At 31.5% G+C, this 27,277-nt stretch overlaps 2 protein-coding genes across 4 annotated transcripts; one reads left to right on the plus strand and one right to left on the minus strand.

The window, feature by feature from the left end:
• The first annotated feature begins 310 nt into the window (after positions 1-310).
• Positions 311-7,912, plus strand: LOC126739355 (uncharacterized). Of its 3 annotated transcripts, none has more exons than XM_050444999.1 (4): positions 311-472; positions 7,004-7,214; positions 7,275-7,455; positions 7,621-7,912. In XM_050444999.1, exons 1-4 carry the CDS (start codon positions 374-376, stop codon positions 7,781-7,783), a joined length of 654 nt encoding a protein of 217 aa, XP_050300956.1. In that variant the 5' UTR covers positions 311-373; the 3' UTR covers positions 7,784-7,912. The 3 variants fall into 3 exon arrangements, with proteins under 3 accessions (XP_050300956.1, XP_050300959.1, XP_050300958.1); XM_050445002.1 differs by having other exon boundaries at positions 314-472; positions 6,991-7,214; XM_050445001.1 differs by having other exon boundaries at positions 315-472; positions 7,007-7,214.
• On the minus strand, positions 7,913-25,731 carry LOC126739354 (methionine--tRNA ligase, cytoplasmic). The gene is made up of 11 exons (XM_050444998.1): positions 25,512-25,731; positions 25,060-25,325; positions 24,619-25,007; positions 23,096-23,416; positions 20,302-20,584; positions 20,084-20,248; positions 15,345-15,778; positions 10,959-11,195; positions 10,563-10,905; positions 10,285-10,506; positions 7,913-8,178 (listed from the first exon to the last, which is right to left on the minus strand). Exons 1-11 carry the CDS (start codon positions 25,615-25,617, stop codon positions 8,032-8,034), a joined length of 2,913 nt encoding a protein of 970 aa, XP_050300955.1. The 5' UTR covers positions 25,618-25,731; the 3' UTR covers positions 7,913-8,031.
• Positions 25,732-27,277: the final 1,546 nt, after the last annotated feature.

Here is a 27,277-nt window from a genome sequence, read left to right on the forward strand (position 1 = left end):
ACATGCTTTATTTGAAGATTAACGCTCTTAGGGATCTGCATCTTATTTTGTAACACCCTGTATAAAGAATGTTAAAAAAATTGAAGACTATCACTGACTGTCTTGGTCGATCATGCAGAGTAACAAGGTTAAACAATTCAACACCTACTCATTTTCTTAAAATTTAAAGAAATATCTTGCACATTTACAAAAGTAATCAGAAGCACGTGATACTACGAAATGCATGTTTTGAAAATCATTCCTTAGTTTAAATGTATCGAAGTATGTATGTTATAATAGGGCGGTAACTAATTGTCTTCTACAAGATCATGAAAAGAATTGACTTTCGCTAGTGTATGCTTTCTCCCCCATCGTCCGCAAGACGAACTTATAAATGCACTTCAGAGCCCGCCGATTTGAAATAATATGTAATAGTAGTTCAGTTCGATTGGGCTGTGATTTGTGCGGTTTTTTTTGGTGTAATACAAAAAGGGTAAGAAAAAAAATATGGTCTGTATTTTTGAAAGAAGTATTTTTTATCGTAGAAGTATAATTTAAACTGATAGTTTCAGTAAGGAAAATATGACATTTCGTATTTCTTAAAAAGACACTAAAAGCATGAAAAGTACTTTCCACTATCCCTTTCCTGCTAGCTTTTGCAAAAAAGAGTTTGCAATTGTCGGATGAACCAATTTTGGAAAGAAAATAAACGAAAAGGGAGTCTTGCGATTGGAATCTCGGAAAACGTAAAAGCTACAAAAGATCGGTAAAATTACGATAAAAAACCGTATTAGTTGAATTACGAACATTTCCAAAGGTAACAGAAAAAATAATTTAAAAAGAAGAAAAATCCACCTTTAAATAATATGCCGTAGAGCAAATTGATATAACTAAACCGACCTTGTATGTTCATTTAGTCGCCGAGATTCCAATGACGAGGTTCAAATTTGAGCCACCCTGTATATTACAGTTTACAATATCTGTAACTTCACAACTCAACTGACTTCCATAGACAATGCGGCTCCTAACGTCATGCGGTATGCCACTTGTGTCATTCCTGAGAATCAGCTAGATTCTCGATGTTTACAATATAGGGATGCCCAAAAATTAAAATAAATCGATTATAAGATCGTTTATGGCAAAATCGATCCAGAAGTAAATCGGCAACATAATATCGATCTTATTAAAAATCCAAATTTAATTATAAATTTTTGTTTCTGTGCTTGTTTTTTAATAAAAATATTTACATAAAATTGTATAGAAAATTTATTAAATAAAATCAAAAAATATAAATCATAACAAAAAGACATCGCAAACAAAATAAATATGCTCATATTACTAATCGAGGAAACATTAACTTATCAAACAATAAATAAAATCGATCGTTAATCTAACCAGTAGGAACTATATAATGAATGCAAAAACCAAAGTTCCGATAGATCTGTTCCACTTCCTTGTCTGAGTTACAATATTTCCTGCTTGAGAAAAAAACATTGGATATGTATTTTTTCCAACATTAACTCATCTGAATGGAAATTTGACCAACAGGATTATTTTCCAGTAGAATTGATAGAAGATTTAAATATGGTTTAAGGTAAACTGACATTTCATTTTGATTAGAAGCTAAAATTTTGCTTTGAGAAGTGACCTATTTTTTTGTGATTGATACAAATATACTACTATAAGTTTCTAAACCAGACTTACATAGGAGTTATGAGAATCACAGAAAAGAAACTGCAAATAACCTAATAATCTTAATGATAGATGACGCTTCCAATTTTAAATGAAATGGCATCGATATCTAGGTAGTAAGGTTAAAACTAAATTAACCATTGTTAAATGGCACTTCCTTCCTTTTATTTTTTGTATATTATAACAATAAACTTGTAAGATCATTTAGATAATCGATCTTCGATTTTGAAACAACTAGATCGATTACTGAAAAGATCGCCTTGAAAAAATCGATCTTTGACTAAAATCACACTAAATTAAAAGTTATTGTTTTTCTTTAGGCAACTATGATATTCTCTACGCAGATAATGGAAATAGAACTACTTGTATATTTGATATATGTGTATTTTAATAGCAAGACAATACAAAGGAGTAATCTAATTGAGATATTTAAATAATCAAAATTGATCATTTCTTTCTTTCTGGTCCTAAAGAGTTGTATATAAAGAGTTGCATTTCATTTGTCCGTGTATTTACCCAAAAATACAATACCACGAAACATATAAGAAAGGATTAAAAATGTTTTCTGGAGGTCTAAAAAATGTCTTAACAATGAAAACAACAAAAAATTCACCGCAATTGGATGGAAATAAAAGTCCATAGTAAAGCCTTGTATATAGGCTATCTATCCGGAATTAAATAATTTGAAAAGCACATGGATGCTAAAAAGGCAAGAGTTAATTTTTCTGAAAATCACACGCAAATATTATGGACAAAGGATTTAAAATGTGTGTAATTTTACCGGAAACAATATTTTATACGATTTAAAAAAAAAATAATTGAGATTTGTACGTCATATTCAACCTAACCAAACTTTTCTAAAAGCCGCACTTAAAATTATGGGAAAATAGTCTAGTTTCGACACTAAAATGGGAGGAAACATTACTATAATTTCATTTTATGTTAATGAGTACAGGGTCTTTCCCCATATATTAACCCTCTCCTCTACAGGATTAGGTGAAAAGTGTCTTACTTTAAATTTTTGAATCCAATGAATCCAAAAAATGACATTTTTATAAGAAAATGTCAATTTTTGATAGATCGTTAGTTTGTTCCTATGGAACACCCTTAGTAAAGCAACCTCCTATAGAGGAAACCCGAAGTAAAGACAAAAAACTTGAGAGATTATGAACAGGAACCAGGAACAACCAACTAATTTGTGTGATCAGCTCTATTAACTCCTTCTTTACATTTATCTTTGGTTTTCTGATTGCCCTGCCCTGAAGAACCAAAAAAGCAGAAACACGTGACGGCAGGTACCATCTTTATTTTCTTTGCTTCCCGTCTCACGAGTATCCCGATAAACCTATTCTTTTGCCATTTAACTCTCCGTACTAGCTTTTCTTATTGAGAGACTATATCGACTCGAGTTAAGGGTAGTGTAGATGCTGCATTTTTACTGCAAAACCGGAGTTAATAGAACTGATTTCACAAATTGGTTGTTTGCTCCTGTTCATGATCCCTTATCATTATTTTAATAATTATTTAATTTTAAATTAAATCCAAAAAAATATAACTGTTAATACAATTGATATAATCTCGTTCAATTTTGTTTGTGTCGTATTAATTATAAATTGTCCCGAAGGTTACATGTTTCGCTAATAAAGCATCATCAGACCTTATAAACTAGATGACCTGCTTAGTACTGACATTTTTTTTTTTTAATAATTTTTCTACGGAGCGCCTTGACGTCTTCAGTTCTCTGCTCGTAAACTTTATTTTGTCGGTATCGCCATAGAATAGAAAGGAATCAAGAGGTGTCAGGTCTGGACTGTTCGCTGGCCAACCAATTCGCTAAGTTCGTTCGATCCACAGCTAATATTTCTTAGTTAGAAAGGCCAAAACAGGTAAACCATCTTGATGCCATACTATTTGCTCGTATTGCCTTACGGGTAGATCTTCAAGTTTCGTTTCTATTTGATATTTAAGCATCTCTAGATATTTCTCTCCCGATAAGTTTCCGTTATAAAAGATAGGTCCTATGGATTGATCATTTAAAATGCGACAGTATACATGCAAAGATTGCCGCCCTTGAAAATTAATTCCTTTAATTATTCAAGGGATGGTCCTTGACCTAAAGCGTATCTTTTTCCGATTGTAAATGTCCCCAATTTTTTTATCACAAAGTTATTATCGTTTTTTTTAAATAGTAACATCTCTTGACAAAATGCAACCCGATTATTTCTTTGCTCTACACTTATAGTTTAAATAGGTAATATTCTATAAGCATAATGGTTATACTTTTTTAAAATTGAGTGATTTTTTTTTAGGTGACCGACCAAAGTAACTTTTGGCATCTTATATGGAATGATTTGGGTGTTCTAAAAATAAATTAAACAATATTGATAGGCAATCTAACAGAGTCATAAGCCCGAATACGATAGTGTAGATTTAAATGTGTTGAAAATTAGTAAAAATTTACCTACCTTCGAAAATTCTTCTTGATCGACGAGAACTGAGCGACGTCTTCTTCGCGTTTAATAGAATAAAAATTATGGGAATAAAAGTAAACGACCATGGTATGGATTTTAATTTTTTACAAGAAAATGGTGACTGGGAGCGCAAAAATTCAATGGCCCTTTTTTGTTGAAAATTAATACAGTATTTCTAAAAAAATATATAGTTTTAAAGTTTTTACAAAACAGTGGCGTAGTTTTTTTTCGGAAAAAAATTAACGCACGTGCTGCACGTCCGTCCCTGGAAAAGTAAAACCACCTGCAATTTCTCAAAAACTGGCCTCACCACCTATCATTTAAAACCTAAAATTTTTATTAAAATCGCATTTTTAATACAGAGGGAAAAATTGTATTTTGTTAAAAAATATTAACACCCTGTATTTTGGAAGCACTTCCGGCCATCAGTGTCCTATCTCAAAGTAATTCTCTGTGGTTCCTAGCATTTTGACTAGTCGAAAGGGGACACATTGGCCTGTAGAATGTTCTAAATAATAGGGTTCATTGTATTATTCTCTTATAAACCTTTTAAAGAAAGATAATCATCAATTACATAGAAATAAGTAGCACATAAATAAATTATGTGAATACGATATAAAGCATTTGGCAAATAGGTAACGTTATTAACTTACGCAAAATCATTATTTTAATAATAGAACCGGGCGATATAAATCATATTTTAAAGAGATCAGATACACTCGGTAATGTAAAATTCCAGTTTTAATAACCGCAGCGTAATATTAACTAGTTTTTTTAACATTTTATCAATAAAATATATATTTTAGGTACACGGGTTGCATAATATGTTTTTAACTTATACTTTCCCTCGTTAAGATGCAAAAAACTAATCAGCATAAATGGAATTAAAGTAAATTTATTACGAACCATATTATTAAAACGCGACTGAGAATCTATTTTCATGCATTTCTACAAATATTGTTAAGACTGAGTGAGTAGACCAATCTGTTTAATATTAATGAACGCGGTGCAATTTCCTAAGGCGAAACAAACGTAAGGAAAAAAGCGATCCCCGACGTTCGTTTTACTCTCACTTTCTTCGTGGAATGCAGTTCTTTTTGCATGATACGATTTTTGTTTTATGTTGTTATACCAACTTGCACTTTCTTATACAGGAAGTGCATGTATTGGTATTAGGTAATCATAACATAATATTAATATACTGAAGCAGTAAATAATCAGTCTGCTTGGGAAAAAGCTTTGCATATTCTCTATGAAAAATTACGGATTAGAGAAGTCTAAAGATTAGGCGGATATGAATTTAAATGGGTTTTATTCAAAAAATGTTTCCAAACAAAGATTATTAGGCAGGGTCATTCAGAAGATGGTTAAATATTTTTTGATACGAAAGGAGAGGTTTTTTAAGATTATAAAAAGTAAAATAATAATGGATTTTTAAAATATATGTTAAAATGATTACTATATATCAATAATTTCCCTAATTTCATTAAGGCTTTTGTTTCACATATTTTGTTGAAATCTAATACCCACTAGGCACGAAAACCCTCTTTCAAAATAAGAAGATTCATTTTCTATTACCAGAGACGTTTATTTTTTTACCTATAACTCTTTCCCACGAGACTATAAGCCCTAAAGAACGGCTGTTCGGAATCTTGTTTCTTTAAATAACTTTTAAAATATTCTGAAGGTATTTTTACAATTTATTGTAAAAAATTTCCAGCAGATTTGTTACCCAATTACAGAAAAGATAGAGAGAAAGAAAGAAAATGGAGACAATAAAAGAATGCTGAAGTACTTTGCAAGCAAAAAAAAATATATGTGTATATAAAAATAAAATAAAAATGAATAACACCCTATGGAACCTTGGGAAGTGTATAAAGTGAGTACTTTATGCACGGTAGTAGAAAAAAAACTTTTGACAAACTTAACCTGCGGAATATTTTTAAAACATCTACAACTCCATATCTAACGAGATATAAAAATCAATAGCAAAATTTTAAGAATTATGTAAAAAAATATTTAAGAACAATTTTTAAATACCCTTGTTGTTAAAAAAAAGCGTTCTACATAATTTTGCAATTAGTGTTCGATATGAGAGCCTCATACAAAGTCGCATTCTAATCCTTAAATGGCTTTTTACAAAACTGCTAGTCAGTTGACCTTGAATAACGTTTGTAGTATTTATTATGCGATTTCTTTCGTCTTTAACATTTAGCACAGGCTCCACATCATACATTAGAATTTTTATATGCCCCCAAACATAAAAATCCATAGACGTGGACTTCTCGCTGGCCAAGCAATATGTCCATCTCAGGAAATTTTGCATCTAACCACTGCCTTACCGTAATCTTGAAATGTGCAGGACATCCTGTCCAGAGGAACATCTTGAAGAAGCTCAAACGAATGTTCTCTAAGAAATTCGCATAAGACTATCCATTTAAATTATCGGGGGGAAGAAAATATGGGCCATTTAAATGACTGTTGGTTATTCCCATCAGTACGTTTAATGAAAATCGCCGCTGTGAACTTGTTGGTAGTTTCAGGATTTCCTTGCTCAGAAGGGGACCAAAATTGCACGTCTGTCGTTATACCATCTTGATCGAACTTTAAAGTCATTTAAGAAGTAGAATGCGACTTTGTATAAGAAATAGAGGCTCTCATATCAAACACCAATTGTAAAAGTATAGAACGTTTTTTTTTTAATTTATACATTATGGGTGTTTGTTTGATTTTTTTAAAGTAGTTCTTCAAAGACGTTGGACTTTGGACCTACACATTATTAAATAATTTATTAGCTTAGACCCCTTAAAAGGATCGTGACATGTTACCAGTAACCCTGTATATGTAGCTTTGTTTTCTAGAAGATGTCTCGCTGGATCCATCTCCTGATCTTTGGTGCAGCCATAGGCGTAGCAAAATCCGCCAGTTTTGTTAAGTTAGTTATTTTAGCAGGACTGGGATTGGCTGGTTTATGGATGGTTCACACTCTTGCACAAGATTTCTCCAATATAACTCAAAATGGTTTCGGTAGCGCGGGCGAAGATCACGGCGGTGGAGCAAAATTATTTAACGGTAAAAGCGAATTTATTTAAAACTAACCTCCTAATTTACTTATTTAATTATTCTTTTTAGATCAAGAAATCAAGGTATTTAAACGGTCCATCCAGAACCAGAAAAACGAGCACCGGATAAACTGGGAAATGGTTATCAAAAGGGATCCTGCAAGTTGTGCCAGAAGTTTCATTTGCCAGTTGGCTGCTACTAAGGAAGCGGATTTGACAGATGAGGAGAAAATTATACTAAATTTGACGAGGTAAAATTGAACTTTCAGTCAGTTTTGTTAGGTTGCGCAAAGTTTTGGTGTTCTGAGTAAGTCTTAAAGAAACATGAGATGATCTTAACTACCCAAATGATTCAAAATAATTTATATGAAATTTGCATTTTATTAAAGATATTGAAAATATGTTTCTCTACTTAGGACGGCAGCTACAGATGAAACTTGGGCAAGCAAACAGCTAAATGAGGCATTGAAAAACGGAAAATCGATCACGTATCCATATCAGTGCATGAAAATGTACAAATTCTGTCCATATACCAAACGAATGATGATGACCCTCATTCGGGTGTTCGGAAATAGATAAGAATGACAACAAAGAATTTGTACATAAATATTGACTTTTTTTTATTATTTATTGTAGTAATTTCTCTTTTGGTAAAAAAGGGACGTATTGGACGTATAATACTTAAAATAGTTAGAAAAATAAAAACAATTATATTATTGTTAGAAATACACCATTTTATTGTTAAAACAAATCGACAATTCTGTCATTTATATATAATAAATAAACATGTGTTTTTTACAAATTTTTACTCCTACTATAAAATCTAATTATTTTTTACCTTTTTTGCCTTTTTGGGGCGCCTGCACCCCAGTCGCGTCCGCTAGTTTTTGCTTGAGGGTTAAAAGTTTTTTCACTTCAGGTTCCCAAACTGATTTTTCTTTGCCCCCTTCTTTTAGTGATCTTACGAGAGCAGCCTTAAACAGAATTAGAAAAAAAAACGTTGATTTTTAAACTATTATAAATTTAAATCTATTACTAGGGTTATTTGATTTTATCATGCGCATTTTGTTTTATTTTGACAACTCCAAAAAATAGTAATAAATCTTTTATTGACTCATGTACAACAACTCCACGTACTCCAGAGCTCACACCACTACATGATGGTTTGTGGGGCTGGTTTAAAAAAATGAGGTGTACAAAGTGAAAGTTGACACTCGAGAGGTCCTAATTCGACGCATTATAAATGCGTCAGTGTTTGTCAAAGAAAGACATAAATCGCTTAGAAAAGCAACGACGGCCCTTCACAGACGAAGTAGAATGTGTTGATTTGTAGTTACGCTATATTTTGAAAACGAATGAGAACATATGGATTTTTTAAAATTATTTTTACGTGTACCTGGAATTTGGTGCGTTCCTCCTGACTCACCCTGTATAATCCGATTTTTTATTTTTTCTTTACCATAGTGCCATTAGTGTTTACATGAAGGTTACTAGTTTCTACAGGATTTTTGGAGAATAAGATAGCTTGCATTTTTGTCGATTAATTAACATTGAGTTATGCTCTACCTACTGACAAATGACCATTAAGTCATCATTGATTTTGCCTACAGTTTAAATAATATCTGTAGTAGTGCAAGGCAAATAAATCTGAATTTCATCAGCGTACATAATATGATATAAGGACTTCTTTATAATACTTATAATACCAGCCATGGTCCAAGAATGCATCCCTACGGCACTCCTGTCTCAACCATTTGAAATTGCAGCTTAGCTCATTTTTGGTCAAATAATTATAATAATTTATGTTAATAGAGTTGGATGCCTTTGACATGTCAATTAATAGAGCAAAACAGCCTCCGACCTTATCAAGTGTTTGCGAAATTACATTTGTAATTCTTAGTAGGACACTAGTGTAGCCTTGTAGAAAAACAGAACTTTGAACAAGATATTATTAATGTCCTTTTTTTTTATATAATGACCTTTTATCGTTTTTTCAAGAAGTTTTGAGGCAGTGGGTAATATGCTAATTGGTCGTAAACCAGCTATGGTAGAATTAGTTTTCTTTGAAATATGTGTTATTAGGGCTCTTTTCCATAGTCCTGGAACAATTTCCAAACAAATAGAAACACAATTTTATCGTTTTTAGTGATATATTCTCAATACTCACTACATTGCTTTTTATTTTTTTGAGGTAATAAAAGGTATGTTTGAGTTGTAACTATAAAAATTGTGAAAAATAAAATACCTAAAATAAAATTTTTTCTTGTTTGATTGTAGTTGATAAATTATTTTTTATTTAAGATTCTGAGATGGCAATTGTGCAAAAGTTCTCATTACTTGTAAAATCTTTAATATCTTTAATCTAAGTCCTTGCACATTGTGACCAATTTAAAATTTAACAAGCTTCTTTTTAATTGGATTTCTGGGGTCTTTTGATCATTTAAAGTAATATTGATTTTTTCCGGTTGTTCACCGATTTTATATTTCTATATCGCCTTAAAATAATCTATGTATGCCGTGGCTAAACCTCAGATTCCTGATAGGCTTCTGAGATGAGACAGTAATTTTGTAGGTTGTAATTTCAGTAAACTGGATATTCAATAGGTCAACATTATGCCTCCATTACTTCGAAACTTAAACATATTTTTTTAAAGTTTATTGATCAAATAAAACCGTTTTTATTCGAGGACTACATAAGAGGCTGAATAAGACTTTCACCATATGAAACCAAGGTAGATGGAAAAAACCATGATACCTATAAGGCTACAAGAACACTTGAGAGGTCCAGAAATACGGAAATAAAGAAAGTTGAGATCATACTTAGATAATATAGATCATAATATATTTATTAGATTTAGAACAATTAGGCTAAAAGGTCCTCATACAGATACCAGTTGCACCAACATGGTGGACTGGGAAAAGTCAGCAACATGACTCGAAGATGATGGTAATGATCAAACCCGAATATTTTATTATTAAAACCTAAATTAAAAATATTATTCCTCGACAAATTTTACATAAATAATGTAAATTAAGAATTATAGAGATATATCCTAACATTAAATTATTGTTTTTTTTACCTGATTAGCAACTTCTGCTTCAATTCCCTTGATGTCCACTCCTTCCGGTTTTTGAGTGTTATTTTGCTGTGGTACCTTCTTCTCCTTTCCAGATGGTTTCTTGGGCGTGTCCACCCCAGTCAATTCCGCGAGTTGCTTCTTAAAAGCAAGAAGTTTATTCACTTCTGGCTGCCATACTGATTTGTCTGCTCCACCTTCCTTCAGCTTTCTTACTACCAAACCCTACAAAGATCTTTAATTTATTAAACTTTTAAACTGGAAAGTAAAACGGTTTTAACCTGTTTAGCAATGGCTTCCTCCAACGTCTCAGCATCGACCCCCGTAAGGTCAATTTTCCCTTTTGCCGGTGATTTTCTCGATTCTTGGCTACCAGAGAATTTTTTTTTATACTCTTCAATCATATTTTGCTCTATCTTTGTGAACAAAGGTTGAGGATCACCTATTTTATGACCGGCGGGCAACAAATTCACTATTTCGATATTTTGAGGGTTTAAAAGCACATCCTCGCAATTAAGTTGAGCTTTAAGAATTTTACTTGTATCGGGCATATAAGGCTGCAATAAAGTTGCTAAGAGACATGCCAAATTGGCACAGACTCCCACAACGGTACCAGCTCTTAACCTAAAATACATATAAGATAATATGAGTCTATTAACTTGTAACCTAATCCTTACTTTCCCTCCTCGCCCTCCTTGATCCTTACCCAAGGCTGATTTAATTGCATATACTGATTGCCATGCCTGGAAATCGATAAAATGTGCCTGATTCCGTCTCTTAGTCGGCATTTTTCCAGAGCCGCAATATAGCCTTTCAATTCCCGCGTGCAGAGTGCCAAAAGCGTGTAGTCTTCGACGTTTAAAGCCATTTCTGGGACGGTTTTCGCAAAGTTGTTATAAAGGAAGGTCAAAGCCCTGTATTTTAAGTTTTTTGAATGAAATAAACATTTTCGTAAGTAAGTAATTGAAGCACTAAGCTTTAAATTTTTTGTTTTTTCTCTATTCAAACTCGATTAACTTGTATATTCAAATTCGATACAGGGTGAGTCAGGAGGAACACCAAACTCCCAGGTAAGTATTGTACGTGTCAATTCACACTTATATACAGGGTGTCCAAGATAAGAATCCTAAGCATGGGGATCTCGGTACCTGTTGGAGATACAGCTTCGGTTAAATTAGGAAAAAGTTGTGCACTTTGAAGCGTATTTACATGCCGTTGAGAAACTTCAAAAATTTCCATGGCCTGCTGAGATATTTGGAAAAAACGGAAATTTGCCAATATCGATTTTATTTTTTCCTGGCTTTATTTTAAAAGATATCAAAAAACTATTGACACTTTTGAAGTAGTACGTGATGGCGCTTTTAAATTTTATATCCGACGTTTCGTTTCCGAGAAACCACCATCAACTTTATTTTTTTATATGGCGCAAAAAGAAAGTACACCCTGTATCTGATTCCATTTTTTATTACAAATTCAACGATGTATTACATGTCACATTTTTTTTGTTAGTTAAAAGGAAAAATACAATTTTTCTTTTTTTTTAAACATATTATTAAGTAGGCTTTGGAAACAAATGCTTTGACACTTTGACGTAAATACCTTTTACCCTGTCATATATTTTTTATTAAATATTAATTGCCGTTGTTGTTACCGTGATTGTCGAGGTGTTGTTTGTTGAGTAATTATTGTTATTATTATTTACTGTTGTCGTTATTATTGCTAAAATTGTGTTATTATCTTCAAATATGCCTGGTGGTCATTATAGTCATGAAGAGAAGTTTGACATGCTGTCGTGCTACATTTTGTGCTACAAAAATACTGTAAATACAGCAGCAATGTATCTTAATAAATTTCCAGATAGAAAGCAACCATGTAAATCCATTTTCTTAGAGTTGGCTCGAAATTTAAAAGAATATGGTTCGTTTAAAAAGCCTGTTTTATCTCGAAAAAAGGAATCTCTTGAAGAAACTCAAAATAATGTTTTACAAGCAGTTATTGAAAACCCCGAGATATCAACCAGGCAAATTGAAAAAAATGTAGGAGTGGCCAAATCTACAGCTCAGTTTATTTTACGTAAAAACAGATATCACCCCTACAAATTTAGAATTTGCCAAGGACTTAAACCTGAGGATTTCGAACGACGTCGGCATTTTTGTGAGTGGTATATGGTCCGACGAAAGTATGGTCACTAATAATGGTATCTTTAACCGCCGCAATAGTCATTACTGGGTCCAACAAAATCCGCGTGTTAAGAAAATATCTAGACATCAACAACGTTTTGGGTTTAATATGTGGTGTGGAATTTTAGGAACCAAAATACTAGGTCCATTTATTTACCATTATTCATTAACAGCAGAACGATATCCTAATTTATTGCAAAATGATTTAGAAGGCTGCTTAGATGATTTACCTCTGGCACAAGTCAATAGCTGTTGGTTTCAACAAGACGGGGCTCCTGCATATAATTCTAGGCAAGTTCGACAGTACCTTTCGCAGCGTTTTCCTGAAAAGTGGATTGGAACCTCCAGTGAAGTGTCCTGGCCAGCGCGATCCCCGGACTTAATCCCTTTGGACTTCTTCCTTTGGGGATTTATTAAAAACCGAGTCTATCAACATTCTTTTGGAACTAAGCAGGAGTCACGAGAATGTGTGACGGCCGCTTTTCAAAGTATTACGCCAGAGATATTGCGTGATGTTTTAACTGCTACTGTAAGAAGATCATACTTATGTCTAGAAAATAACGGAAACCTGTTTGAACACCTGTTTTAAATTAAATTTATAAAATGCGTTAATTTATTTGCTTTTTTCGTTATTTTTAAAATATATTCATTATTTGTTGCATATCGTTAGAAAAATCATAAAACATTTGTCTATTACTGGTTACATTTTTTTATTTATAAGTAGTACAATGTACAATGAAAATCAATGCTTCATTTAGATGCTTCACACCACTCTCTAAATAGATATTAAGAAAAATGTGACAGACTCGGTAACAGGTATTTACATACGTCAAAGCATTTGTTTCCAAAGCTTACTTAAAAAATATGCTAAAAAAATAGAAAATTTGCATTTTTCCTTTCAACTAACAAAAAAAATGTGACATGTGATATATCATTGAATTTGTAATAAAAAATGGAATCAGATACAGGGTGTACTTTCTTTTCGCGCCATATAAAAAAATAAAGTTGATGATGGTTTCTCGAAAACGAAACGTCGGATATAAAATTTAAAAGCGCCATCACGTACTACATCAAAAGTGTCAATGAGAAAGTGTCAATAGTTTTTTGATATCTTTTAAAATAAAGCCAGAAAAAAATAAAATCGATATTGGCAAATTTCCGTTTTTTCCAAATATCTCAGCAGGCCATGGAAATTTTTGAAGTTTCTCAACGGCATGTAAATACGCTTCAAAGTGCACAACTTTTTCCTAATTTAACCGAAGCTGTATCTCCAACAGGTACCGAGATCCTTATCTTGGATACCAGGTAACACAGGAAAAATGGAACACTTAATTAACAATTTTACTTTTACTTTTTACTTTACATTGTAAATAGTTTTTTTGACCATAAGCTTAAGTAAGGTGAACATCTAGATAAATAATAAATCTTATATGAAATCTTCTTAATGACCTCAACTGCTTGACCTTTAAAATTTGAGTCCCGATCTATTCATATGCCTAAGTATTTAATTTTTGTTACACATTCTATCGAATGTTCCCCAACTTTTATATTTTACTGTGCTGGTAAGTGTCTGTAAAAACATTCCTTTGCTATTATCATATATTTTGTTTTAGCGATGTTAACCTTTAAATCATTTACCGTTTTTACTATATTATTTCTTTTAACTTGAAGCTCATATGCGTTTAATGTAGTAAAATAAAATAAAGCATCATCTGCAAAAAAATAAGTTGTCCATTCTTTAACATAATCTATTAAATCATTAATATATATTACAAATAGCAATGGTCCTAATACGCTACCCTGTGGAACACCATATTATTTATTAACGATTTCTGTTTTCTATCTTTTAAATACGTATACTAAACCACTTTAAAACAACCCTCTCTAAACCTATACTTTTTAATTTTGTTATTAATCTATTTCTATTGATGGTTTCAAAAGCTCTTCTTAAATCCAGAAAAATGGCTCCAGTATCTAAATTACAGTCTTTATTTTTATTTTTTTATCAGCCAACACATTCTGAACAGCAGTTTCGCAATTAAACTTTTCTCTAAAGCCAGATTGTAAGTCACTGATTATGCGGTTATCATTATGATAGTTAACAAGCTGTGTATACACCACTTTTTCCAGTATTTTGTCTAACGCACATAAAATATTTATCGGTCTTAGGCCATTAACTAAACTAGATTTATTTACTTTTGGTAATGGAATAACTGTTGAAAATTTTAGTACTTCAGGAATTTCACCAGTTGCAAGAGAACAATTTATTAAATTAAGCAATGGTTGTTTAATATTCTTAAAAGTATTCTTAAGTAGGTTGATATTAATTTTATCAGGACTTGTTTTATTCGCCATGTTAAACAAAATTTCTTCAAGTTCTGTATAATTACTTAAATTAAAATGATAAAATCTACTGTTCAAATTACCAGCCTGGTTTACTAAGTCCTCTGCCATATTTCTTCTGTCTACATCTAATAGAATTTTATTTATACTGTCTATAAAATGGCAATTCAATTTGTTGGGTAAATTATTTTCCAACTTCGCCATTAATTTCCACTTTTTCCAATTCTTGCAAAGTTTTTCAATTTAGAAAATATAAAGTACATCTCAAAAGAGATGTACTTTTGGATTTCCCCTATTTCCATATATTTTATCTTCACAATACTTTTCATCCCTTATTATTTTTACTGCAAAATTTCTTTTTTCTTTGTAATTTTTGAAGTTTCACAGGAAAGTCGATAATTCATTTTATTTCCACGCGATCAAAGTCGCGGGTATAGGATTCTAGATATTAAATGGGATCCGACACAAAAAAAACATGACAATAGTATATCAATGTTACATAAAAAAAAATATCCTTTCTTAAAATTGAATTCAACATACCTATTTACAAAGTTGCCCAAATTGTTAAGCAACTCCGAGTTATTCTTGGTAACCAAATCGCTCCAACTAAAACTGGCATCCTGCGCCTCTGGCCTCACGTATAACAAATAAAACCTCCACACATCCGAAGGGATATTCGTTTCTCTAGCATCGGTCCCGAACACTCCGACCCCACGAGATTTTGAGAATTTCCCGTCTTCGTAATTCAGATATTCGGTTGCCATAATATGTTCGACCGTCACGTATCCCTTGTTCGCACCTAGTAAAATGGCTGGGAATAGAATCGAGTGGAAAGGGACGTTGTCCTTCGCCATGAACTGGTACAGTTTTACTTCGGTGTCTTTGGAGGGCCTCCACCATTTCTCAAATTCTTGAGTGTAGGCTTTCGTTATGGAAATGTAACCTATGGGCGCATCGAACCATACGTAAAACACCTTAAAGGACAGAAAGGAAATTTAATTTAAAGCATGTATGCAAAAAGAAATAAATCTTTTCATCATCATTAAAAATTTAAGACTTTAGGTATATTTCATTTATTTAGGTTTCTACTGTTAAATGCATTTGTAGGTTTATTAATTTGAATTGTTTCTGTTAAAATTATATCATCATGCTTATATTAATGGTCATAATGAGGTAACTTAAACACATGGTATGATATAAAGATACCTTGTCACTATTCTGATAAAATTTAATCGATCATGCAGCGAATAAAAATTAATGAATTTTAGTAATTTTTTTTTTTATATGTGGAACCTATCTAACTTAATCAATAAATGTTTACTACTGAACCAACTATTTAGAGAATAAGGAAAATACCTTGATGAGAATTTAAAAATTCATTTACAAAAAATAATCATCACACAAATAATTTAGAAATCTAACAATAGTTTACATTATTTAACCAAGTTAAAACTATATCTACAGATAAAATTACAATCTGAAATTTTTAAGATATTAAATATAAAGCAAAGAAAATAATCTGCGTCACTATTGCAAATAATTCTATTCTATAAGTGTTATTAAAAAAACATTGGATTGTCAAACAAACACGTAATAATATAATATAACAGTGTATTGGAACACATGTAATATAATATCAATTATAAATCTTGTTTTTTTTTAAATTAAATTTGATTATATCTCTATACTTGTCCGTTTATTAACTCTTAACCAGTAGTTAAATAAAAAAAAACATTAATTTTGTCTATTATAAAATATGTTCAATTTCATGAGAACATATAAACTTAACGACGAAAAATAAACATATATCTTAGATTTTAGTGTCCTAATTTTTATAATATAGGTTCAATTTTTTAAAAACGTACAAAATATTTTAGCCTCTAGGAAAAATTTTCAAAAATGGAAAAAATATGCATATGCATATTTTTTTTTCCGTTTGCAGGCATATATTTATTTTGCATAAAATATTGCATATGCAATTTTATGTGCTTGTCGGAGAGTCAGTATTATTATTTTCGGCGGACATGTTCGTTATAAGTAAGTAAAACTCGTAATTCGTGAAAACGCGCTCTTAATTACTATATAACAAATAAAAACGAATTACACACAATTACACTAAATAAACGAGTAAACTAACGTGCCGCCAGTATAAATTACCGTCGCGAATAAAATAAAAGAACTAGTGATCCGAAGCCGGTCTATCTATCATCAGTTCTCTCAAAAGACTGCCTTTTCTGTTCCTTTATGCTTCTCCAAGCATCCATTCCCGGCTTCGTTCCACTCTCCCAATATCTCTTAAAAGATATTGAGTCATGTCCTTTATTTTCTTTCTAAATAAACTTCACTAAAAATCAACATGAACCCAGACTCATAAAAATACCGCCGATCGGTGACAGTAATTTAATACCAAGCCTATTACTAATCAAAACAAATCCTTATCTTAAGATTCTTAGAAAAATACGTAGAGCCGACACGGCTATACTGACATGTCGCACGTCCTCGTGCGCTAGGCCATTGTTCCACCTGGAACAACCCAAACAACTATTAAACAACAAAACCGCTTGTCCATCCTGACAAGTCAAACAAATCACATAAACAAATACTTTTTACGTTCCAACCATTCTTTACTCAACTTTCGTTCTTAAATACCTTGTTACCCTCGTAACACATAAAACAAAAACTTTTTGTTTGTTGTTAGTTGTAATGTGATCTGTGTAGGTCTAGGCCTACACAGGCCCTATGATGCTCCGATAGGAGCGAAACACGTGTAGCATTTAAAAAATTATATGGATTTGATGAGACCGTGACTTTGTGTTTTTACCTTTGTTTTGTTATTCCTTCTTGTCTGACTGAGTAAGCGCACGACGCTTCGAACTAATATGATGATCAGTTGGAAATAGCGCCGGCCGCTTACCTCTAGAGCCCCTTAATGCAACGCAGAAACTCTTTAGATCTTTTGATATATCCGCCTGCAATTGCTTACGAACCGATTCAGATCTGTTTGCCACAACATGACATGCAAACAATGTTGCTAAGGCCTCTTCGTTTTCACAAGACTTTATTAAGTGCATTGCTAGGCGTAAAACGTGCAGTCCTTCGTCCAAAAGCGTTGTATTGCTAGGAACACTCTGACGTCCAAGAACTGCTTCCTCCAACATGTCCATAATGTCAACTGGTTTTGAAAATGTCTGCCCAAGTTTTACCTAAAGGTCTAGAACGAATAAGCCAATCCGCTGTATCTCCTTTTAACGCACATGATAAACTAGTCACCAGCGTAATGCCAGATAACATTTGCATTTTAACAAACAGCACCAGCCTTCCGGATCTGCAATTTTTGATTTTACTCTGCATTTCAATCATTTTTCTAAGTAGCAACTTCACTTGACTACTTGGAATTTGTCTGCGTTTTAGGCTGATTCGTCAGGATATTTTCAGCCAATTGTGGACTGGTTAATCCTACTTCTGATTTTGGAGAGTCAGTATTATTATTTTCGGCGGACATGTTCGTTATAAGTAAGTAAAACTCGTAATTCGTGAAAACGCACTCTTAATTACTATATAACAAATAAAAACGAATTACACACAATTACACTAAATAAACGAGTAAACTAACGTGCCGCCAGTATAAATTACCGTCGCGAATAAAATAAAAGAACTAGTGATCCGAAGCCGGTCTATCTATCATCAGTTCTCTCAAAAGACTGCCTTTTCTGTTCCTTTATGCTTCTCCAAGCATTCATTCCCGGCTTCGTTCCACTCTTCTTAAAAGATATTGAGTCATGTCCGGCCGTACCGCCGATCGGTGACAGTAACTTAATACCAAGCCTATTACTAATCAAAACAAATCCTTATCTTAAGATTCTTAGAAAAATACGTATAGCCGACATGCTTATTATCAGTCAAATTACATCAACTCTTTTGAGGTTGAGTAATACATTGTTTTAAAGTATTTTTTTGCAAAATAGCCTACACCCTTTTTAGTACTTGAAAAAATTAGGAAAATATTAATTATCTTAAGTAGATATCAAGAGTTGAAATAGTATAATCGTTGTTAAAACATATCAATTTGATAGATTTTCAAAATGTTAATTATTTTGAGAATTTATTCACATGCTGCTCTTATTTTCACTTTTAAATTCTACTTAAGGTAAGCATTTATTAAATGCCCTATTCATGATTTGTCATTGTCGAGTATCTTTCATTAAACGTTGCTGCAGTTTCTCTCGCCCATCGTCTACATTAAAATAAGTGAATGTAACTGCCAATGTAGCCATTTAATATTACAACAAAACTTGTTGGAATATTAAATGGTCTTTTAATAGCTACGTCAACACAACAACAAACGAACAACATTTAAATTGTAGCATTTTAATGATTTTTATAACTCTTGATGTATTAACTAATTAATTTATTTATTTACTTTTTAATCTTAAACACGTAATGTAAATTGACTGAAACTCTAGCCAATAAATCGAAAAAATCATCCATTTTCCCAAAGATGCTGGTCATACGGTTTTTATAAAAGCAAAAACAGAAAATCTATAGCATCACAGAAACATTTAATAAAACGACAAAGGTTAATTAAATAAAGTTTAATTGTATTTTTAATTAATAGGACCTATAATCAGAGGGGTGGTTCGACACTTTGTCATGTCAAAAAGCTTATTTAATTAACAAAACTATTATATAATATAAGAGACAGTTATTAATTAGGCATAGAATGTCAATTTTTACACCGTAGTAAGTCGTAAAACGGGGAAACTGGTAACAATAATTAATTAAATTTAAAGACTTTCAATTTCTGTAGGTATTTTTTTTTAATTACATTTTAAGCACTAGTTTTTATATTTTTATTTTGGACAGAAGAAACATTAATAAATACAAAAATTTTAATTGTATTGGTTTTACCACTACTACTTATGAATCTTAGCAAAATTAAATTTTTATAAAAAATTTTTATAAGTGATGTTCATCTATGCTAATTAAATTATAGAAAACATTATAATATAGTTTTCATATAGTGTTATGGTGTTTTTTCTTACTTTATTGGTTAAAACGAAAAAATTAGTTTGCATAAAAAGGTAAAGTGTATCGCCTTGTTTAAAAAAACACAATTTATTTCTAGGACAGAAATTCTGATTTTTAACATTGTTTTACTCTTGCCTAAGTTTGACTTTGACTTTTGACTAACGAAATATTAATTAACTATGGTTGATGGTAAGAATTACTTAGCGAGTTAACCGGTATGTATGAGAGTTTAAAAGCAATTAAGCCGTTACCTTATCTTTAAATCCATCCAGGGGCACTGGAACGCCCCATTTGAGATCTCTAGTAATACATCTTGGCTTCAATCCTTCTTTCAACCACGCTTTTGCTATGACTTCAGCATTATGCGACCAATTTGGACTTGACTTTTTCACCCAATGATGTAGCAGAGGTTCTAACTGCACCAAAAAATATTAAAAACTATTTTACACACATATATATCTTTAATTACCTTAGGTAAATCAATAAAAAACTGGCTGCTGGTTTTCAACTTGGGGGTATTACCACATATTTTACACCTCGGATTTTTTAACTCAACCGCATTGACTAGTTTGCCACAACCATCACATTGGTCTCCCCTCGCATCCTCGTAGGTGCATCCCACATTCGGGCAACCTCCTTCCACAAACCGATCAGCCAAATATCTGTCACACTTCTCGCAATGCAATTGTTCGACGGATTGGGTAAATGTAAAACCGTTATGGTTAAGTTGTAGGAAAAACTCTTGGCATTGCCTAAGGAAAAACAAAGCATTATAAGATGATGCAAAATAAAGCAGTAAAATGGCATATAAGTATAAGCAAATCATCCTAAAGAAATGCATTTCCATATCACAGAGGTTTGCACAAAAGTGGCCTAGTCTATAGGTTGTACTGTTTAGGTTATTGTTAGAAGGTTGAAGAATTAGATCTCTGGTAAGCTGTAGAGGAAAGTAAAAAAGCATTTAAGATTCATATAAATGACTGAATGATTTTTGTCATAATTTTAAAGTGGATTTAAAGTTAGATACTTACAAAATTTAATGTTGAGGTGGATTTGCAGGGGTAGGAGTTTAGTAACAGATTCAAATAATTTCGCTTTATTTAAGTTAGAAAAGACACACCTTCTCCTGGAATTACTTGGGTGATAGGAGTGTATAGTATTTTAAAACTCGATAACAAATTTAATTCATTCTTTAAATCCTAATAAATACAATTAATTTTTGTATATTAACTTCTTACTATCCAACCCTATGGAAAAAGGAGAGACAATATTCGTCCACTGGCCAAAATATCAGAAACAAGAGACTTAGAAGATTGAAGACCCATTAGCATACTTTCTGCTTCATCAAAGATTGTTGAAAAACATTTATTATCAAAAGAAAATCTTTATAGAAAGAACAATACGCAAACAACCGCACGTTGCCAACAGTTTAGGAGACTCTATAGTACCGTAACAGCATTAGTTAATATTATGCATGATATGAAAGAAAATCAAAAATTAAAAAAATAGTACATGCTTGACTCTTTTGGATTTTAGCAAGGCGTTCGACACTATAAATCACGAATTACTTTTAGTAAAGCTTCTTTATGTTGGCTTTTTATGCTATCAGTCTTTTAAACAATTTGGTCACTCTACGGCAGGGCTGAGTTGACTTGTAACGAGCAATCAAATGGGTATTCAAAAATCAGATCATAAAATTTCAAAAAAAAGTCTTCCACAGAGGTCATTACTTTCACCACTTCTTTTTGCTATTTATATAGTAATAAGCTCCTATCGAAATTAGACAAGAGCACCTTTTTTATATAAAAATGTTTGTTCTTTTCAATTCTAATACCAAAATTATCACGGAGTTGCTAGAAAAAAAGTTTTAACAATTTAAACTTTACCGACTTATTTTACACGTCCCTGTATACATTTTGGCAAAAATGGTTGCAATATCAGTTTTTAATAAAACCAATAGTAAATGTTGAAAATTTCAAAAGATTACAACTAGACGTTCCGGATATATTAACAAAAAACCATCTTTAACATGATTCATAAAACACCCTGTAATTTAAAAACGATGCACTTTTGAACCATACTGTATATGGACTTTTTGTCTTATTTTTAGACAAAGATGCGGCTGGTAAAATATTGCGATGTAATTTCGGGACACCCTGTAAAATAGAATAAAAGAAAGGCTTACCTGGAATATTAAACAAATATTTGCTTACGCAAAACTCACAGTTTGAACCTAAATATCTTAAAAGTCTCAAATTCTTACAATCAAAAAATAACAACAGAAATTGAACAACTTGAAATGAATTTCCAATAGTTGGGAAGGAAAGTCCTTGTATATCTTTTTTGATAACGAACTATCTTTGGAATATCATATAAATGATAATCTATCTTTAGCCCTACCTTAGGTTAAAACATTTTCATAAAACCAAAAATTATTCATCATCAAAGCAAAAATATTTTTTATGTAACCTTCGAACATTGAAAGACTTTCAATTTTCTAAGTATGCAACACTTTGGTATTATTATGATTTAATTATGGAGATGTTGCTTATGGCGATTCATTGTCTTAAATCACAAAGAAATTTATACAAAAAATGCAAAAAATCTACATAGATTTTCATACAATATTCTCAGGTCAACCTTCAAACTTCTAACACTGCCTGGACAGGTTTTGGGCACTTACCAAATGACCAATGTTTTGTTGCTTCATTACATAAAACATATGAGCAATCTTTTAGCTACGTTGTTATAAAACTGTGGAATGAGGTACAACAGGGTATAAAAAATGTATCACTTCTTAAATTTGAAAGAGCTATTAATAATCAGTATTACAAGAGCAAGCCCAATCTTAAGCTTTGGGTATCTATATGTGTTATTAGAAGAAAATTATGTACTTAAAAGATGTAAGTTAAAAATCTTTGTATATATCTTGATGTTGATGTCACAGGGGCCTGGGTGGTTGTTGTTTGATGTTTCCTCCACAAGTTCACATTTATAGTAATGAATAAGTAATGAATATGTTAACTTGTTTTTTTTGTCTATATTAATTAATTTCAATGGTTTTTTCACAATAGGTCTTACATTTAAATGGATCTATTGCTATCAGTTATATAATTGCAAACAAATCTATTTTGCCCAAATGCCAATTATATCAATATTAATAAGTAATATAAAAACAAGTGTAAACACTGAGACAACAATGTCAAACTGCAAACAAACAGACAACCGAGAACAAAAACCTAAAAAATCGACGATGTACTTACTCGGTCTGAAATGGTGTAGAAGTGCGTCCAAATTGGTCAAAACTAATATTAAACCAATCATAAATCTCTTTATGAATCTTAAAGTATTTATCACATATCTCCTGGCAGTTAAGTCCTTCTTCCAGGGCCTTTGTTTCAGTGGCAGTTCCATACTCGTCCGTCCCACAAATGTACAGGGTGTTGTTATTACAAAGGCGTGAATACCTAGCAAATACATCAGCGGACAAAACACAACCAATAATGTTGCCTAAATGGGGCACATTATTTACATAGGGTAGAGCAGAGGTGATTAGAATATTTTTTTGACCTGGTTTTGGAAGCCTAAAAGGTTTATGTATGTGTGAATATGTTAATATCGAAAAATTAGTTTATTTACTATAAAAGTAATAATAGATAAAAAGATGATTTTTACTGTTTATACCATTTTACAATAATGATTGAACTGACTTTCATGATCATTTAGCTAAAAACAATAAAACTATACATATACATTGATTTTCATAGAATAAATCATATGAAAACTTTTTATGGACCCACTTTTTATCAGCCAGTTACAATTCTAATATACTACAGTTCTTCTATTTGTATGCTTTCTTCCATTCAATGACACAAAGCCATTCTGTCTGGAAAATCTTTTAGTAAAAGGGCCTAAATATGATAGGCATAGGCAAAGATTCTTTTCAATTCATTCCAAACTGTAAAACGGCTAACATCAGCCCATAAATCAAGTGTCAATTGCACATTTCATTGCTGATGTGAGTTTGGTCAGTAAGCCATATTTATGCAAAAAAATGACGCTGAATTATTTGACTACTATCAATGTCAACCCATAGATCATGAATATAAAAATTAAAGTCACAAAACTTTATAAATGCCTACTTTATCATGGACAAGAGAAGAAATGTGGCAAAAAGATTGACCTTAAATGTTTTAAAGTAAAAAAAATCTCCCATTTTTAGATATCACACAAAGGTGTATTATGGAAACTGAGTACCAATTTTTAGAAAAATATCTACAGAGGTATTTATATAAATTTTCTTAAAGTTATAAGAAAAATAGTTTTTTTGTTAAATTTTTGTTTATTTTCTAATTCTGTAGTTCAAAATCTTAGATATTTAGGACCCATGTTTGTAGGTATTTCTTAATTTTGTCCAAAGAATGTATTTCTCGATTTTGTCTCAATCTTCAAAAAAACACCACGTATACTAGAAATTCCTAATATGAATGTAAATAATCATTTATAATATTATCAGTTCAAACATAACTTTGATATTGTTTTTAATTTGCGACTACAAAATCTGATGAATTACCAATGTATGAGGTGCCAAATGGTCTCAGTTACTGATATTTAAAAAGACGATTTCTTTTTTATAAGTAGTTTCTCTGGTAGACAAGAACCTTTGGTATAAATGTACAGATTATTGTTGAGTTATTAATGAAACCATTTAAAAGCAAAATATAGTAAATGAAGTTAGCATAAACAGTCAAAAAATATCAAATTTATTTAAAAAAAATATACTTACACTACTTTATCCTGATTTCTCACTTTTGTAGATGCCTTTTTCATCCAAGCCTTTTTAGCATTTTGTATTTCATCAGCCGTGACAGCTTCTACGTCATGTTTTGGACTATCCTTCTCTTGAACATCTTGGATTTTCTGTTTATTTTGGTCAGTATTTTGCAAGTTGAGATATTTAGAACTTTGGAACAAAGTTTGATAAGATGTAGATCCAATGAGTTCTTTTTTAGGGAATATTTGTGAAATAGCATTTTGGAATTCTGTAAGTAGTGCTAGTTGACCAATCCACTTCTTAATGTGTGGGAAATTTACTAAATACTCTTTTGATAATTTGTCTGATTTTGCCATAGGGTACAGAGTAGAAAAAAGGGCAATATCGGCAATACTGAACTCCTGAAATCAATTTTAATCACCAGAAACTAATAATGAGAAATTAGCAACTTACATTAAAAAGAAATTCTTTCCCACTAAGTAATCCATCAATTTTCTGTAGGCCCTGAATAATAGAGTTTCTTAGGGTTTCAGATTTATTGTTGTTTCCTAAAATTGAAGCTAAAAATGGGGCTAAGATTGTTGAGTCTAGCTCTAGAATTTCCCGTACTTTTTCTATGAGGTCAGGTTTTGGAGGGTACAACAACCATAAGGCAGCATTGGGCATAAAGATTTTTTCCAGATTGTTAAGTGTTATGTATGGCAGAAAGTAAGGCTCATCTAAAAGAAGTTTGTGAGGACAAATGTGAAATCTAGTACATCTCCCATATGTCTACATTTTAAAGAAGAAATCTAACCATCTGGATTTGGGACAATGGATTTAAATGTGACCAGGTTTATTTAAATTGTGAAATGCGTTATTTATTATATTAAATTATCCATATATGTAGTTTTAGAGGTTCTTACCGCTATTTCCCTTAATGCTAACACAAAATTTTGCTTTAGCATAGCTATTTGCGATTATTAATTTGAGCGTAGAAGGGTTATTTTGGTTTCCTACTATTGTTGCCATAGTACCTTAAATAATATCGCTAGTTTTATCGTTTTTTTTGTAACTTTTTAGTTAAGTTTTGCAAAATCTTTCGCAAAATTACACTTTTCTTGCAGAGGTTCAACATAACCTAGAATTTTTAGACAGTGACAAGTGGATACACAAAACACAAATATAAAGAAATGCGGGTTGCCTTGTTAACAGGAAGAAATTTTTTGGCCCTCTACTAAAGGTGCAATAATTCGAACTAATTTTGACATTTATAAGCCATAACTCTATTGGCAACCCGTTTAACCAATCAGATTCCCATTTAACCAATCAAGAAAACGGGATGAAATCCGGCGCCTAATTTGAATTCAATTAAGCGCTAGAAATTCGAATTTTAAGCTGGGCCCAACTTGAGAAAACTACTAAATGTCACAGCCTACGGGTACTTCACTCGATAAAGACAGATTGTCACCAATACTTATTCTTTCCAACACATTTTCTTTTTACACCGTTGAAGTTAAACAAAAAAATAGAGAGAATTTGCCTAAAAATAAATTTTTCTCATACAAATTTATTTCAACTAACACCGGTCCTGCAATTTGATGTAGTTTCCTAAATTGAAGAAACATGTATAGAATATTACCTATAAATTTAACTATTGGAACTAAAAGAATTAAAAATCAGTTTTACACTTTTTCTACATAAAAAAATGTCCTTGTGTATGATTGACACGCATAATTATGTCATATGCAAAAAAAATATTTCTTCACTAATGTTATACAACATACAACACAACAGTATAATTTTATGTAAACAGAAATGTATTATTTAATCATCTGGAAAATAAAAAGATTTTAAGTATGCTGATACTAGTTACTAATTATAATAATAACAGTGTTAATTTATAATACAATACAAATTGTAATATCATAATAATATTCTTGGACATGTTTTCTCTGAATTCCAAAGACTACATTTGTTCAATAATTTAACAATTTAAAGATAGTAAACTTGCCTAAATTTATAAATAGACCAAAGAATATGAAAGTAGCTAAAGCTAATAGTATAACATTTAAATTTCTTCTTCTCAAGATAAACATAGAACACACAGAAAAGGTATTAAGTGAAATAAAGTTTATTAATATAAAATAAAATATTAACATATAATAACAAAAGAAAAAATATATTTCAATATATCACAATAATCACTATCGATAGGGACGAATGCATTAAACTCCAGTTGAGTATTGTACACGTGAAAATAATTTTATGGGCTTCAGATGTGAAGAATTATGGGCTCCAAAGTATGCATCCCTAAAGCTGTTGAGAATTTAGATATAAAGTTCATTATTGCCTTTTTGGGCTCTGAAATTATTCAAGAACAATTTAACTTTAAACAGAATTCATCAACAGAATTGAACTTGGTCATGTATGTTGACTTATTAGGCGAGTTCCTAATCTACCGCGAGTAAGGAGATTCATTCCATTTACACCGACAATTGAGTTAATAAGTTGTGAATGTGATTTTTTATTCACTTTGAATACCAGCTGTGAACGTTAATTCACGATAGGATAATGTGAATATTATAAGGTATATTGCTTATCGCGCAAACATCTTATTACTATTTTCCCGATGGGTTGTCGCTGATCCAGGAAATCCAACAAAAATGAAAAATATTTAGTTAAGTAAGGT

This window comes from Anthonomus grandis, chromosome 8, assembly GCF_022605725.1.
Source record: "Anthonomus grandis grandis chromosome 8, icAntGran1.3, whole genome shotgun sequence".
Classification (NCBI taxonomy): Eukaryota; Metazoa; Arthropoda; class Insecta; order Coleoptera; family Curculionidae; genus Anthonomus; species Anthonomus grandis.

Excerpts from the sequence above, each read along its gene's own strand:
- LOC126739355 (XM_050444999.1), top strand. The coding sequence starts at position 374 with ATGCACTTCAGAGCCCGCCGATTTGAAATAATATGTAATAGTAGTTCA. Across the intron at positions 473-7,003 it reads TTTGGTGTAATACAAAAAGG|AAGATGTCTCGCTGGATCCA; the intron begins GTAAGAAAAAAA and ends TTTGTTTTCTAG. Across the intron at positions 7,456-7,620 it reads ATTATACTAAATTTGACGAG|GACGGCAGCTACAGATGAAA; the intron begins GTAAAATTGAAC and ends TTCTCTACTTAG.
- LOC126739354 (XM_050444998.1), bottom strand. The coding sequence starts at position 25,617 with ATGGCAACAATAGTAGGAAACCAAAATAACCCTTCTACGCTCAAATTA. Across the intron at positions 10,906-10,958 it reads AAGGAGGGCGAGGAGGGAAA|GTTAAGAGCTGGTACCGTTG; the intron begins GTAAGGATTAGG and ends TATGTATTTTAG. Across the intron at positions 8,179-10,284 it reads AAGCAGAAGTTGCTAATCAG|GCTGCTCTCGTAAGATCACT; the intron begins GTAAAAAAAACA and ends ATTCTGTTTAAG.